We start from the raw sequence: 14,828 nt of genomic DNA, 5'->3' as shown, positions 1-14,828 counted from the left end.
AAACGTTCATCAAAAAACTTTAGTGAGAAAAATTGAAAAAACGAACTACAAACATATTAACGCCAAACATTCGGTAGAATTTATAGAATATTGATTAAATATATATATAAATATATCTTAGAAATCACCGAAGGTCCGGTTTCGGCCAAATGATTTTGTTTTTTTTGTGTGGGAGGTTTGGTTTCGGTGAAAAATCGGCCGAAGTTTCGGCTAGACCCGAAACTTATTTTTACGAGTTTTCAAAAACACATAAAAGCAAACAAACATTAAATGATACCTACATAATGAAAACACTATTATGTAAGCACCACATATGTAAGCACATATTGAAAAACTAACTTATCAATGACAGTGCTTGGAGTCTGGTAATTTTAAAGTTACTATCAGATGGTCCAAGCGATACAATCGTAATTCTTTACGCCTCAAATAAATTTGCATATATACATATATAATACATTCTGTTTTAGATCTCTATGACTTGTTTGTTTCTATTTAAGGTTATACATATGTGTGTGTGTGTTATGTGTGTGTGTGTGTGTGGTGTGTATGTTTGTTTGTGTGTTTTTGTGTTTATTTAAGGTTTCAAGTTGACAAACTAATAAAAAAGATTTAAAGTCTATTAAACATGTTCTGGGCATGACATAAAACTGCATCCACGCTGCCTTGCGTGCTTTTGGGCAAAAGGCTAGGCTCACCGCTTATAACTGGTGGTTGTCGTCAGGATGGGTGTCCGGATGTAAAAACTTTTCCCTAAATTATTCCAATGTCATCGCAATGATAAACAGCGGCCCCTAGTCTCCAGCAAGCCTTAAGTGGTCAAGGGGTGCCAAGAATCCCTGAAAAGTATGCAATAGCGGATGGATGTTGCAGAAAAATTTAGAATGGCCCCTCTATGGTACTTGGACTTGGAACGCTCAATGTTGGATCACTGACTGGCCGCAGCATGGAAATCGCGGAAATGCTCGAGCGAAGAAGCATTGACATCTGCTGCCTTTCTGTCATGTCAACTCAGACAAAAAGAAATATAAACTATTCTGGAATGGTCAAATGACGACCAAAAATGGTGTTGAAATTTTTGTCAGAGAACCCCTAGCCCATGAAGTACTGGATATTAAAAGGATTAATTTACGTCTCATGTGGATCAAGCTTTGACTAGAAAAGCAAACAATGATTATTTTTTCTGCATACGCACCACAGACGGGCGAATCAGAAGAGATGAAAAATGACTTCTGGGTTGCGTTCTTTGACACCATCTCAACAATACCAAAATCTGAAACAATCCTGATTGGAGGCGATCTCAATGGCCACGTTGGAGAAAAGATCGGAATAAAGATGGCAAACGCATCCTTGAGTTTGCTGAAGGTCTCGGGTTTTATTTACTGAACACATATTTTAGAAAGAGGTTGAAACATCTCATAACATACAAAAGTGGACCATCAGCCACGCAAATTGATATCTTCGCTGTCAAGCAACAACACCGAAGGCTATTTAAAAATGTCAAAGTTACAGTGGTGTCACAAACGTTGTTCAAAAATAATTGGAACTTTATCTGAAGTGTTCATTTTTGTTTGTTCTGCTTGCATCAATCCTCAACAACAAATTCGAAATAGCAATGTTTTTGAAGCCATCAAGGTAGAGAAAGTCATATCGTTTTAATATCTAGGGGATGTTCTAGATTGTACTGGAACAGCTGAAGCTGCCGTTCGAGCACGCATATCTGCAGCCTGGAATAAATGGCATCTCCTTGCCTCTATATTGATGCGGCGTGACATTCCACTATCACTACGATCAAGACTTTTTAAATCTGTGTTACGTCCGGTCTTGTTATATGGTGCAGAAACATGGCCAATGACAACCAAACTGGAAAAACAACTTCAACAAACCGATATGAAAATGCTCCGATGGATGCAACAAATTAATCTGAAGGACATACCACATCAAATCTACCGAAATCCTGTGTTGTGCTGGTTTAGATGATATAAAGGACGAATGCCAGCAACACCGTCTGCGATGGTTTGGTCATGTCAAACGAAGTGGAAACAGTGCCATAACTTCTCTTGCAGATGTTGAAGTACCTGGCACACGTCCCAAAGGCCGTCCAAAGAAGTTCTGGTCGCAAAAAATCGAGCAAGACATGAAGGTTCTAAATTTAAATGAAATGGATACAACTGATCGTCTAATTTGGCGCAAAAATTTTATGGCAAAGAAAACAACGTCCTACCTCGGGAAACTGGGTCTCTGGAAGCTAAACGAAGATTGATTGACATATATAATACTTCATCCATAGATTATTGCTCAGATTAATCTATATTTGATATACTTTTATATATTATATATTAATATATTTATATTTTATATTTTAATGCATATTTGTATTCACGCATGCAAATATGAACCTATAGATATATACATCAATATAAATACATTCAAAATTGGGTTACAAAAATCCGCCTCAAATCCAAAAACCGGCCTAGAAAAGGTTTTATTTATATATTGTATAACGTAAGAATTTTTTATTTTGAATATCAAAAATATGTAAATACCTTTAATGCTATTTAAAACGATATTGCAGAAAAATATTGTGGAAACATTGCTGATGTGAAGTAATGGATTATGATATTAACGCACAATCCTTGGTTATTGATATTTGTTTTTTTTTATAATAGAACGTAGCCATTATCATTAGTTTTATAAATTTTAGATTGACATGATAGCTAAAAGAGTAATGCTGACGAACTACACAAAGGAGCTTGCACAAACTCTGAAATCGAAAAAAAACACGAGCCTTATGGAATCTTTTGTAAACTTTTCTGATATCAAAATGCTAACTTTTGTTGTTAATACAGAGAATAGTGAAATAATCGCTTCACATCATATACCTTTTGATTCACAGAAAGAAATATTTTATTTTTTTAAAAAAGAAGGTGTAGCAAGTATCAAAGTTGAAAGTTTCAACCAGGTTAAATTTATTTGAAAATTAATTAAATTTTGTCTACATCTACACAATGTAATGAAATAAGATTTGATTGCAAACATTCATAATTATATTCTTGATAGCTTAACGGTTGATTTCATTAATAGATTTAAAGTTCTATTAACACGTGTAGAATTTTTGTTTCGCAAACGCTTCCACCACAATTGTCAACGTCTTCGTTGCTGCTACAGTATGGTGGTTATTGTGGTAATGTTGGTCAATCAATCAATTAATCAATCTTCGTTTAGCGTCCAGAGACCCAGTTCACCGAGGTAGGACGTTGTTTTTTTTGCTATCAACTTTTTGCGCCAAATTAAAGGATCAACTGTATCCATTTCATTTAAATTTAGAGTTTCCATGTCTTGCTTGATTTTTTGCGACCAGGACTTCTTTGGACTGCCTTTGGGACGTGTGCTAAGTACTTCAACATCTGCAAGAGAAATTATGGCACTGTTTACACTTCGTTTGACATGACCAAACCACCGCAGACGGTTTTGCCGACATTCGTCCTTTATATCATCTAAATCAGCACGACGCAGGATTTCGGTAGATTTGATGTGGTCTTTCAGACTAATTCGTTGCATCCATCGGAGCATTTTCATGTCGGTTCGTTGAAGTTGTTGATCCAATTTGGTTGTCATTGTATTCGTATACATTTCCATCACAAGTCGAACAAGATTTTTTGGAATGAGTTGTCGACGTAGACTCCACCTCATTCCTTCACGGGGAACTCGATCAAATGCTTTTTCAAGGTCTACAAAAATGTGTGATAGTTGTTGATGCTTTTCGAGGTACTTCTCTTGCAGTTGCCGAAGGATGTGAATTGCATAAATTGATAATTTCCGATTGTGATGCACGACGTTAATCTTCTCTCAATGATTTTCTCGTCAATTTTCAGGGAGTGTTCTAATAGTCGTATACCCCGATATGATGAACAGTTCAATAGATCACCTTTGTCTTTGTATAGCGGAGCTGTCATGCTATAGTTCTATTCAGTCGGCAGTGAGCAATTTCTCCACACTTTACGTTAAAAATTGTAGTAACGTTTGGATACCTGAAGTACCAGATGCTTTGATAGTGTCATTTTTGAGTTCAGAGGGCTCTGCTGCCTTCCATCTTTCATAGCTTTCAGTGCTTCTATAAGCTCCTCTACGGTGATGTCTGGAATATGACATATATATATATATATATATATATATATATATATATATATATATATATATATATATATATGTTTTTATAATATTCTTTACAATATATAAAAATTATATATATATATTTTTTTACAATATTCTATAAATTCTACCGAATGTTTGGCGTTAATATGTTTGTAGTTCGTTTTTTCAATTTTTCAAATTAATAATACATCATATTTTGCATTCACATACGTCCACCTGCTTTTAATACTAACTTCACTATATTATTTTCCAATTTTAAATTACATTATTTTCCAATTTTATAATTTCATTTCGTTTCTCAGTTATCGTAATTTTATTATCTTGGTAATTTCATTTATATTTCCTTATATATATATATATATATAATGTCATTAATATTCGAAGGTTACTCTCATATTTTAACTTAATTAATATTTAATTATTAATTCAACTGCTCATTTACTTAAATTTCACTTAATATTTTATTTCAAATTTTGCATTTCTGACTATGTGTTTTTGATCTAATAGGCTCCGACGATGGTTAACTCCGAAACAGTACTGTCAGCCAAGCTCAATAATAATTTTCTTCTTAATAAATATGAATTCAACAAACTCAGAAGTGTTGAGGTTTTAATAAAAAAGATTATAAACGCACGCTGGGCAACCATTTTTAATGACATTTGTATATATATATATATATATATATATATATATTTGTATATATAACTATAATGAAACGGTATAATCATATGGCATAATGCATCATTTGGTGGCCCTGGCCCGGGCTCCCCAATATCTTGGACAAGTTGGCGCCTCTGTTCGTAGGTTCAAGATTACGGATAGATGAACGCAAACGCAAACTTTGTTGAACGTTTATTTGAATGTCAACAATAATAGAAACACTATACTAATCCAAGTAACTACATAAATCACATTTACGACTTCGCTTCAAACCTCGCTGAAAACCTGTGTCTCCGTAGAATTTTAAATAGGCTTCTTTTTGCGACACTTTACAATCCAAAGATTACAAATATAGCAAAGGTAACAAATAATATAGCGCAATTTGATCATTGCAGCGTTTATAACAATATTGTCCGTTTTGTTTTTCTTTAACTGATGTGTCATCATGTTTATTATACAATATCTACCAGTTGATTTTTAATTATTTCTACATGCTTATTTTGCTACTGGATCATTTTGGTTGATCAAATTTTCAAAATATTTTCTTCATCTTCGTCTCCATCATCACTTGCTCAAAATAACCTAATTATTTTTATTAAACATTTGAATGAATTTTGGGCAATTATATAACTCTATCACATTTTGTAGTTTTTGACTTTATTGTGTTTACCTTTTGTTAATCTGTTGATTTTCGTTTTTGTTATAAAGTTTATATGGAGTTTAATGATGTCGGCATCCAAAAATCGTTTGATTTCTTTGTTGGTTTGACTAATTGTTTGATATTAAAAAATTTTCAAGTCAAAAAATTGAAAATGGACTATTTGCAATAATACAAACTTTTGATAATAATTTCAAAAAAAGTACTTTTATTGGTGGGCTCAGGCGACTTTTTTCTTATGTGTTATATAACCCAACTTGTTTGGCGGAATACTTTTGGTAAATAAATACTTGTAAATAAAATATAAATAAAATATATTAAATCACATATACGTACCTATAAAAAAACAATTTTTTTGTTTTCAGGATGTTATTTTTGGATTATCTAATGCTAAACATTTGGATTCTTTACTTCGATTCATGTCCGGAGTTTTTATTCCATCATTTTATCAAAATTCCATCTGGCCAGATAGTATTAAAAATGAATTCACCTTGAAATTGCAACGTTTTATGGCTCATCTAAATGACACTAAATGGAAAAGTGAAAATAAAACAGTACTTTATATTCCATTAGAGGCCGTTTTAACCAATGTTGACATAGCAAGCAAAAATAAAGAAATGATCCAACGACTTGAAAGTTAGACTTTAATATTAATTTTTAGTAAATTAATTGTCAATCAGTTAGTCAATCAATCAATCACCAGTCAGTCAGTCAATTAATCAATTAGATTTTAAAGCGTTGTTCAACAGCGCGTCTCAATGAATTTCACAAACTTCATGAGATCCGCTCCGACCTGTCAGATGAAACTTGACAATTACAGACTTATTCCACTCATTTCACACATTTAAACCACTTGAAAAAATCTTTTGTTATGCGTAGAACTTGAAAAAAAAACTCATACAATTGCTTAACGATATTGAAAAAGTGACTATTTCTATTCAATATTAATGAAGAACCGATTAAAATTTATTTATAAATATTAAAGTATTAAAACCTGAAAACTGAAAAAATAAAAAACTTCCAGACAGCCATACCTTGCATTAATTTGCACAAGCTATCACAACCTGACATTTCGCTTCTGTGTTCTTTGATCTTTCGATCTTTATCAATCTTAGTCTTCTGCAATTGTTCGAAAGCTGCTTTCTTACCGGCAATAGCATTTTGCACCGTCTCGTTCCACCACCAAGTTTCGCGGTTGTGCTGGCCTTTTTGTCCAGATTTTCCACATACAGCCGTTGCAGCGTTCACTAGGGTGTCCTGAAAAGATTTCCAGGTTATGTCTACCTTCTCCAGACGATCCAGCTCCTCGAATTTCTCTTTGAACATGGGGTTTTTCAGTTTCTATGTCTTTATTCTAGTAGGCATTCGATCAGTCACAGGGTGTGATCGTTCCATGATCATATCAGCCACCTGCAATCGATGTTGAGGGATGCATGCTTTGCCTGGAATGACTTTTGTATTTCTAACTAGTTCTCTGTTGTTGTCTGACGACAATAAAGTCAATTTGTGTGCATGACATCCCGCTTTTATATGTGATCAAACGTTCTGCCCTCTTCTTGAAGTAAGTGTTCAACAGGAAGAGTTCATGGCTTTCAGCAAATTCCAGAGTCGGTACATTGTCTTCGCTTTGAGACTCGCAGCCAAAGCCTCCATGGACACCGTGGAACCCATTTGCTTTATCTCTATTGGCCGTTGAGGTCGCTACATTGCAATGGTATCTCTGATGATGGTGTTTTCCTGACGGCATCTGAGAGTGTTCCAGAAGTCATTTTTGGCGTATTCAGATTCACTGGTCTAGTTGTGTGAATGATAATTTTTATTGTGTATATGTGAGACTTAAATGGTCATGTTGGAAAAGAATGTAATGGTTATGAACAAATGCATGATGGAAATGGGTATGGAGAAAGAAACAAAGATGAACATGAACACTTAGTTCAAGAAGAAACCATGCCATTTAATAAAGTATGAACCTGGGGAGGTCAAGGGTACAGTAGATTTCATTTTGGCAAAAGTGAAAGCCACAGGTGCTTCAGAAAAATCAGAACGTTTGATAAGGAGGAATGGGTTAAGCAGCGTAAGTGGGTGCTAAGAAAAATGATAACGGGTAAGACAGCGAGTAACTCTAAAGTGGTAACAGAAAAGTTGAAGGTAACAGGTGATTGAGGATTTGAGATGTCGACTGATTTGTTCTATACAGTAATTAGGGGAAAACCATCCCAAAAGATTGGGAGAAAAATATAATCATTCCAATATACAAAGGTAAAGGAAACCCTTCACACTGTGGATCGTATAGAGTAATCAATCTATTGTAACATACTATGAAGGTGATGGAAAGAATTTTGGAGCGAAAAATTTTGAACCAAGTTAATATTGACGAAATCCAGTTTGGTTTTTGTCGAGGGAAGATTACTATTGATGCAATTTTTAGTGTTAAACAAATACAAGAAAAATTCAGTCAAAAAGAAAATTTTTTATAAGGCTTCTTTTGTAGATCTAGAAAAAGCTTATGATAAAGCACCGAGAAAAGTGGTTAGGTGGGTACTTAAGAAAAGTGGGGTATAAGAATGGCTGGTGGACACAGTGATGTGTATGTAAGAAAGAGCCTGGACGGTGGTAAGTATTAACGATTGTGTTGGTAAGTAGATTGATGTTCAGGTAGGTTTACATCAGGGCTCAGCGCTAAGCCCTCCTACTTTTTATTACAGTAATGGAAAAGATTAATAGGGATATCAGATGTCGGTTGCCATGGGACACGTTTGTTATGGCGGAGAGTGAGGAAAAACTGAAAGAAAAGCTTTCAGTGTAGAAAATAGGTTTAAAGGTAAATGTTGGTATGACCAAAATTATGTGGAGCAAATGGGATCCAGATACTTTTGAACGTGTTAAATTTCCCTGGGCGGTGTGTGGTAAAACGGTTGAAAGATATTCAATACTATGGGTAAAATGTGATAAATGGACACACAAACAATGCAGTGGTTTGAAAGGAGATATAAACAAGAGCAAGGAATTGATTTGCTGGCAATGTGAGTTGAGAGATACTCTTAAGATAAATAGTGATACTGAGCACCTGGGAAATTTAGGGGTTTGAAAGAGTGGAGTTCTTTTTTTATCTATGATAGATGAAACGAGGAGGATGGATCGGATAGAGGGGTCGAAAATAAAAAAAAAGTAGGATGAAAAAGTTCAGAAAAATGACTTTAGTGCGGTGTTGTAGGGGTATACCATTGGGTCTAAAGTGTAGGATATATAAAGCATGTGTAATAAGTTGTCTGTTATATGAATGCGAAACTGAGCTTTGACTGCTGAAAACCTAAAAAGATAACAAAAATGCAGATGTTGAGAAAAATAACGAGAGTATTCTTGAGGAGTGATATAATGTGACTGGATTTTTATTAAAATTAAATTAATTTAATTTTAAAAAATAAAATTAAAATTATTAAAATAAAAATAATTTTAATATAATCAAAAAAGATTATATTAAAAATAGAATTAAAAAAAGGACTTTATCATTATATAAACGTATAATATATACGTTTAAATATATTTTTACAATATTCTATAAATTCTACCGAATGTTTGGCGTTAATATGTTTGTAGTTCGTTTTTTCGATTATTTTCACTAAAATTTTTTAGGAGAACGTTTAGTTTATTAAAATTTAAAATAAACTTATTTTCCGAATTCATGCTGCAATCAATCAATCTTCGTTTAGCGTCCAGAGACCCAGTTTCCCGAGGTAGGACGTTGTTTTCTTTGCCATCAATTTTTTGCGCCAAATTAGACGATCAGTTGTATCCATTTCATTTAAATTTAGAGCTTTCATGTCTTGCTCGATTGTTTGCGACCAGGACTTCTTTGGACGGCCTTTGGGACGTGTGCCAGGTACTTCAACATCTGCAAGAGAAGTTATGGCACTGTTTCCACTTCATTTGACATGACCAAACCACCGCATCATCTAAACCAGCACGACGCAGGATTTCGGTAGATTTTACGTAGTCTTTCAAACTAATTCGTTTCATGTTGGTTCGTTGAATTTGTTGTTCCAGTTTGGTTGTCATTGGCCATGTTTCTGCACCATATAACAAGACCAGACGTATCACAGATTTATAGTCTTGATCGTAGTGGTAGTGGGATGTCACGCCGCATCAATATAGAGGCAAGGAGATTCCATCTATTCCAGGCTGCGCGTATGCGTTCTCGAACGGCAGCTTCAGCTGTTCCAGTACAATCCAGAACATTTCCTAGATATTGAAACGATGTGACTTTCTCTACCATAATGGCTTCAAAAACATTGCTATTTCAAATTTGTTGTTGAGGATTGGTGCAAGCAGGACAAACAAAAGTGTACACTTTAGATAAATTACCAATTATTGTCGAACAACGTTTGTGACACCACTGCTTACACTGCTGACACTTGATTGAATTGTTATCTTCACAAGCTTTACAAACTGAACAGGGCCATCGTCCAGTAGCTGTGGATTGAATGGGTTCACCAGTGTTCATTGCTTTGGTTTTGCTGATGTTGATTTTGAATCCATTATCGGCGAGTCTGGTGTTTCAATTTTCAAACATCTGTGCTGCATTCTGCTCAGACGTGGCTGTTAAAACGATATCATCAGCATATATTAGATTCTAAATGTAACCAGTGCGTATCAGTTTTGTGATTTCTTCCATCACAGTTATAAATAACAGTGGACTGAGAATCGAGCCTTGGTGAACTCCAACGCCGATGTCAAATGCATCTATGTTTCCAATCGTTGTGATGACGAGAGTCTTAGTATTTGTATACATTTCCATCACAAGTCAAACAAGATATTCTGGAATGAGTTGTCGACGTAGACTCCACCTGATTTCTTCACGGGGAACTCGATCAAATGCTTTTTCAAGGTTTACAAAAATGTGTGATAGTTGTTGATGCTTTGCGAGGTACTTCTCTTGCAGTTGCCGAAGGATGTGAATTGCATCAATTGTTGATTTTCTCGCTAGGAAACCAAATTGATAATTTCCGATTGTGACGCACGACGTTAATCTTCTCTCAATGATTTTTTCGACAATTTTCAGGGAGTGTTCTAACAGACGTATACCCCGATATGATGTACAGTTTAATGGATCATCTTTGCCTTTGTATAGCGGAGCTGTCATGCTATAGTTCCATTCAGTCGGCATTGAGCAGTTTCTCCAGACTTCACGGCAAAGTTGTAATAACGTTTGGATACCTGCAGTACCAGATGCTTTGATAATGTCATTTTTGAGTCCCGAGGGCCCTGCTGCTTTTCCATCCTTCATAGCCTTCAGAGCTTCTGTAAGCTTCTCTACAGTGATGTCTGTAATAGGACCTTCAATGAGTGGAGCGTCAAAGTTGACATTGATGGGATTTGTTTCATTTAACAGACGGTTGAAGTATTCTTTCCACTGTAGCTTGATCTCATCTTGTTCAAGAACCATCTCATTTTTGTCGTTTTTGATACATGAGGCACTAACTATGTCTTTTTTCGTACGTTTTGCTTGTTTTGCTATACGATACAGAGATTTCATTTGTTCACTTTTCCTTTTAGTGAGCCACTCTCTGCACTGATCTGTCCAAGCCAGTGCGTCTTCACGTCTTGGATAGTTGTTCTTCTCACGGAAGATTTTATGATTATCAACAGACTTTGATTTTTGCCATTGCTTGTATGCAGCTTTTTTTCAGCTATTGATTGCATATTGTACACTGTCAAGTGTCCCGTTCAGGCTGACGTTTTGTACTAGTTTTCCCACAAACCTTTGGAAATATGGCCTTATTTGCAAACGAATTCATGCTGCAAATAAGGCCATATTTCGATTCCAAATGAATCATCATCAGTGCAATTTAATTTATATAGGGAAATATTCACTTTGTCAAAATGAACTTAGATGGAAATTTGGTGTCAGATTTCTTTATTGACTGGTCCATCTTCGTTGGTTTCCTTTTCTTCATCGATAGCATCATATTCTTCTTTGTCATTATTTACAATGCTAGTTTTCATTATTGATTAAGCGCTGGGTTGGAAGTGAGGTTGTCATTTTTTTGTTGTATATTTCTTTTTGGTTTATTTATGTCAATTAGGACTGCTTCTGCAATTTTAAGATGCGTTTAGTTGGTGTTCTGGTATATTACTTTGATGTTGCTGTCGAGGATTTCACGGCTATAGTGATTGAGTGTGTTGAGTCCAAATGAGATTTGATAGCATTACTCTGTTTATTAATCAGTGAGATAGTAGTATTTCCGATATATGAGTCACGTTGACGTGCACAGCCGTCAAAGGTGCAGAAGCAGTCCTAATTGGCATCAATAAGCCAAAAATAAATATACAACAATAAATGACAACCTCATTACCAACCCGGCGCTTAATCAACAATGAAAACAAAGAAGTATGCCCCTTTTGACGGCTGTGCACGTCAACATGACTCATATATCGGGATTACTACTATTTCTCTATCTTCGGCTTTCGATGAGTGAGTATACGCCCTGTTGACGAAGGCACTAATCGTACTGGTTAGGAATGTTTCAGTGCACTTACTAATCCCTTTGAGACAGAGTCCTTTTATTCGTTGGTATTGTGTAGACCGTAGTTGTGAATTTATTTTCTTCTTTGTTTGTAAGTATATCTAGGAATGGTAATTTATTATCAGTTGATTTTTCAAGGAGATTAGTGAGTGCACTGAAACATTCATAACCAGTACGATTAGTGCCTTCGTCAACAGGGCGTATACTTACTCATCAAAAGCCGAAGATAGAGAAAAAGAACTCCAACTTGTAACCATTCTCCTAATTAATAATGGATACAAACTATCACAATTAAAGAAAATAATTCACCGCAAAGAACAACAACTTAGCAATGAAAATACAAACGACAATAACAACAATATAAAAAAACATCATAATTTATTATAAAAATAGTATGTCCTCATCATATAAAACAGATGAAAAAATAATGAAAAAGATAATAAATAACAATGTTAAAGTCATAGATACAAACAGCTCAATAACATTAAGAATTTACTACATGAACAGGAAAATATCATCTATAATAATAAAAAACAATTCCAACATTAAACCTTCCTCGGTAAGAAAAGTAGTCATTTGATTTATTCATTCACATGAAAATTGGTGAGTGCGTGCATCAAAATTCTGAATACATCGGAATGACTACAACAACTATGCATAAGCAACATGGAGCAATAAAAGACAACCTAATGGAACAACATAACACTATTATAACAAGGAAAATTTTAGACAATAACACCAAAACAATTTTTTACAACAGAGAATACTTCAAATTGAAGATAAAGTAGTTCAAACTAATGTTGAAAAGGAAAACAATGGCTTCATCATCGACTTTTTTTTCAGAAAAAACGTCTGAACAACAAAGTGCTTAACAAAAAAATTCTGCATCATCAAAAGTCGCCATCGGTTCACGCTCCTAATGATCTTTAAATATCTGCAAATAGAATAATAACACTTAGGTTTTATTTAGGGCTGTACCGAATGCCGAAGTCAAATTTGTGCATCAGTTGCTAATAAAAGTAACACGTGCACAAACAAAGATTTTTTGAATAATTCTACGATATCCAGTTATGTATTGTTTTTTCGATGCTATCTATTATGCTGACAATACGGTTATGCATTGATGTTGCAAAATTTGTTTAAATTTTGTATAACTGACGTTTAGGTGAAAATTATAAAAAAAAATTGAATTTTTGCCAAAGCCAAATTTGCGCCGAATGTAAAAAAAGACCTAATTTCGGCCGGAGCCAAAACCAAAGCAGATATTCGGTACAGTTCTAGTTTTATCTCATCAGTAACGTGAGGTAATGTGAAGCGTCCATTTCGATCATTTTAAAACAAATTATGTCGAAATATTATCATGAACTGACTTAATTTACGTTCGGAACGTTTTCTTTAAAAGATTAACTTTTTTGTTTTGTTGTGTTTCGCCAACGGAAGATAGAGAATGGCTAACGCTAACCCTAACGTGACCACACGGACAAGGAAGGTGACAGATAGAGCTTCAGAGTCAGAAAATTTTGGGTTAAAACTCTGTGAAAAATTTCGCACAGAAAATAGTTTTTTTTTCGTCAACCTCGGCGATAGTATGAAAGATTCTCAAAAATTTCGGAATGAATTTTCTGAGGTTAATAGCAAGCTGAATGTGTTGAGGGACATGATGGAGGAGATTCAGATGAAAGAAGCCCAGATAAATGTTCAGCTTGAGGATTTAAAACGTTTGAGTAATGAGGTTGAAACTATTAAAAAATCTTCTTCAAGTGAATTTGCTGAGGTGGAGCATGTTAAAAAATGGTCTGATCTTTTTGCAAAAAAAGTTGATTTAATGGCAAATGACATTAAGTCAGTTGCCAGTTCAGTTGCTTCCACTGATTCAAAAATTAACATTTGTAATGAAAGGAATGCAAGAAAAAATAACATCATTGTCTTCAATCTTGTGGAAAACAGTCATTTCTCGAAAGCAAAAGATAAGGAGACAATGTCTGGCCTTTTAAGGCTTTGCTACCTGAAAGCGATATTAGCAAGGAGATATCAGACTGCTTTAGATTGGGTAAATTAACTGGAGAAAACCAAAAACCCAGGCCACTCTTAAATAAGTTGAGCGGCTATTCTATTAAGAACCAAATATTGGAAAGTTGCTTCAAGTTATAATTTCCCATGACCTGATTAGAGAGGATAGAGAAGAATGCAAGAAATTAATATCTGAAAAAAAGAATAGTATATCTTCAACAGAAGACATCAACAAATTTTTTTTTTTTATAAAGGGCCATCCAGGTGATTTTTATGCTGTGGCTCGTAGAAAGAAAAATTTTCAGTTAGGAACAAGTCAAGTATTAACTCAACAGTAATCAATGATTTTATGATTTTGTATGCAAATGTGGATAATTTGACAAACAAATTTGTGGAATTAAAGTTTTTATTAGATTTTTGCAGAAGTGCTCCCAAGTTATTTTTTTTAAATGAAGTTAATCCTAAATATTACAAGATCCCACCAAGTCTATCTGAGTTTCAATTAAATGGATACCAGGTAATTTCAAAAGGTTTTGCTGTCAAGGATAGTCGTGGTTTGCTGGTTTGTTTCTGTAATGATCTTCCCATCACTGAATTAATTTTATCATTATCATTTCACGAATATATCTGTGTTTAGCTGTCTTCGAAACAAATAAAATTAAATATTCTGTCTCTGTATCGTAGTCCTGGAAGCTCTGACTTAAACAATATTTTATTATTACAGCTGCTTGATGAATTTTTAAATTTGCCTGGTTTTCATCTTATTCTTGGTGATTTTAATTTACCGGATTACAATTGGGGTTTTCAAGGTTCAACAGGCATAG

At 34.5% G+C, this 14,828-nt stretch overlaps 1 protein-coding gene across 1 annotated transcript in view; it reads left to right on the top strand.

The window, feature by feature from the left end:
* Positions 1-5,838: 5,838 nt before the first annotated feature.
* Positions 5,839-14,828, top strand: part of HELRODRAFT_66740 (hypothetical protein) — a gene marked incomplete at both ends in the record, with an annotated part of 64,243 nt that continues 55,253 nt past the window's right edge. The window contains one exon of the mRNA XM_009024217.1: positions 5,839-6,106. Within this exon, the coding sequence (XP_009022465.1) occupies positions 5,839-6,106 (268 nt within the window). The remainder of the gene's footprint in view (positions 6,107-14,828) is intronic.

This window comes from Helobdella robusta, assembly GCF_000326865.2.
Source record: "Helobdella robusta unplaced genomic scaffold HELROscaffold_4, whole genome shotgun sequence".
Lineage (NCBI taxonomy): Eukaryota > Metazoa > Annelida > Clitellata > Rhynchobdellida > Glossiphoniidae > Helobdella > Helobdella robusta.
This window is presented reverse-complemented; position numbering and strand designations above follow the sequence as displayed.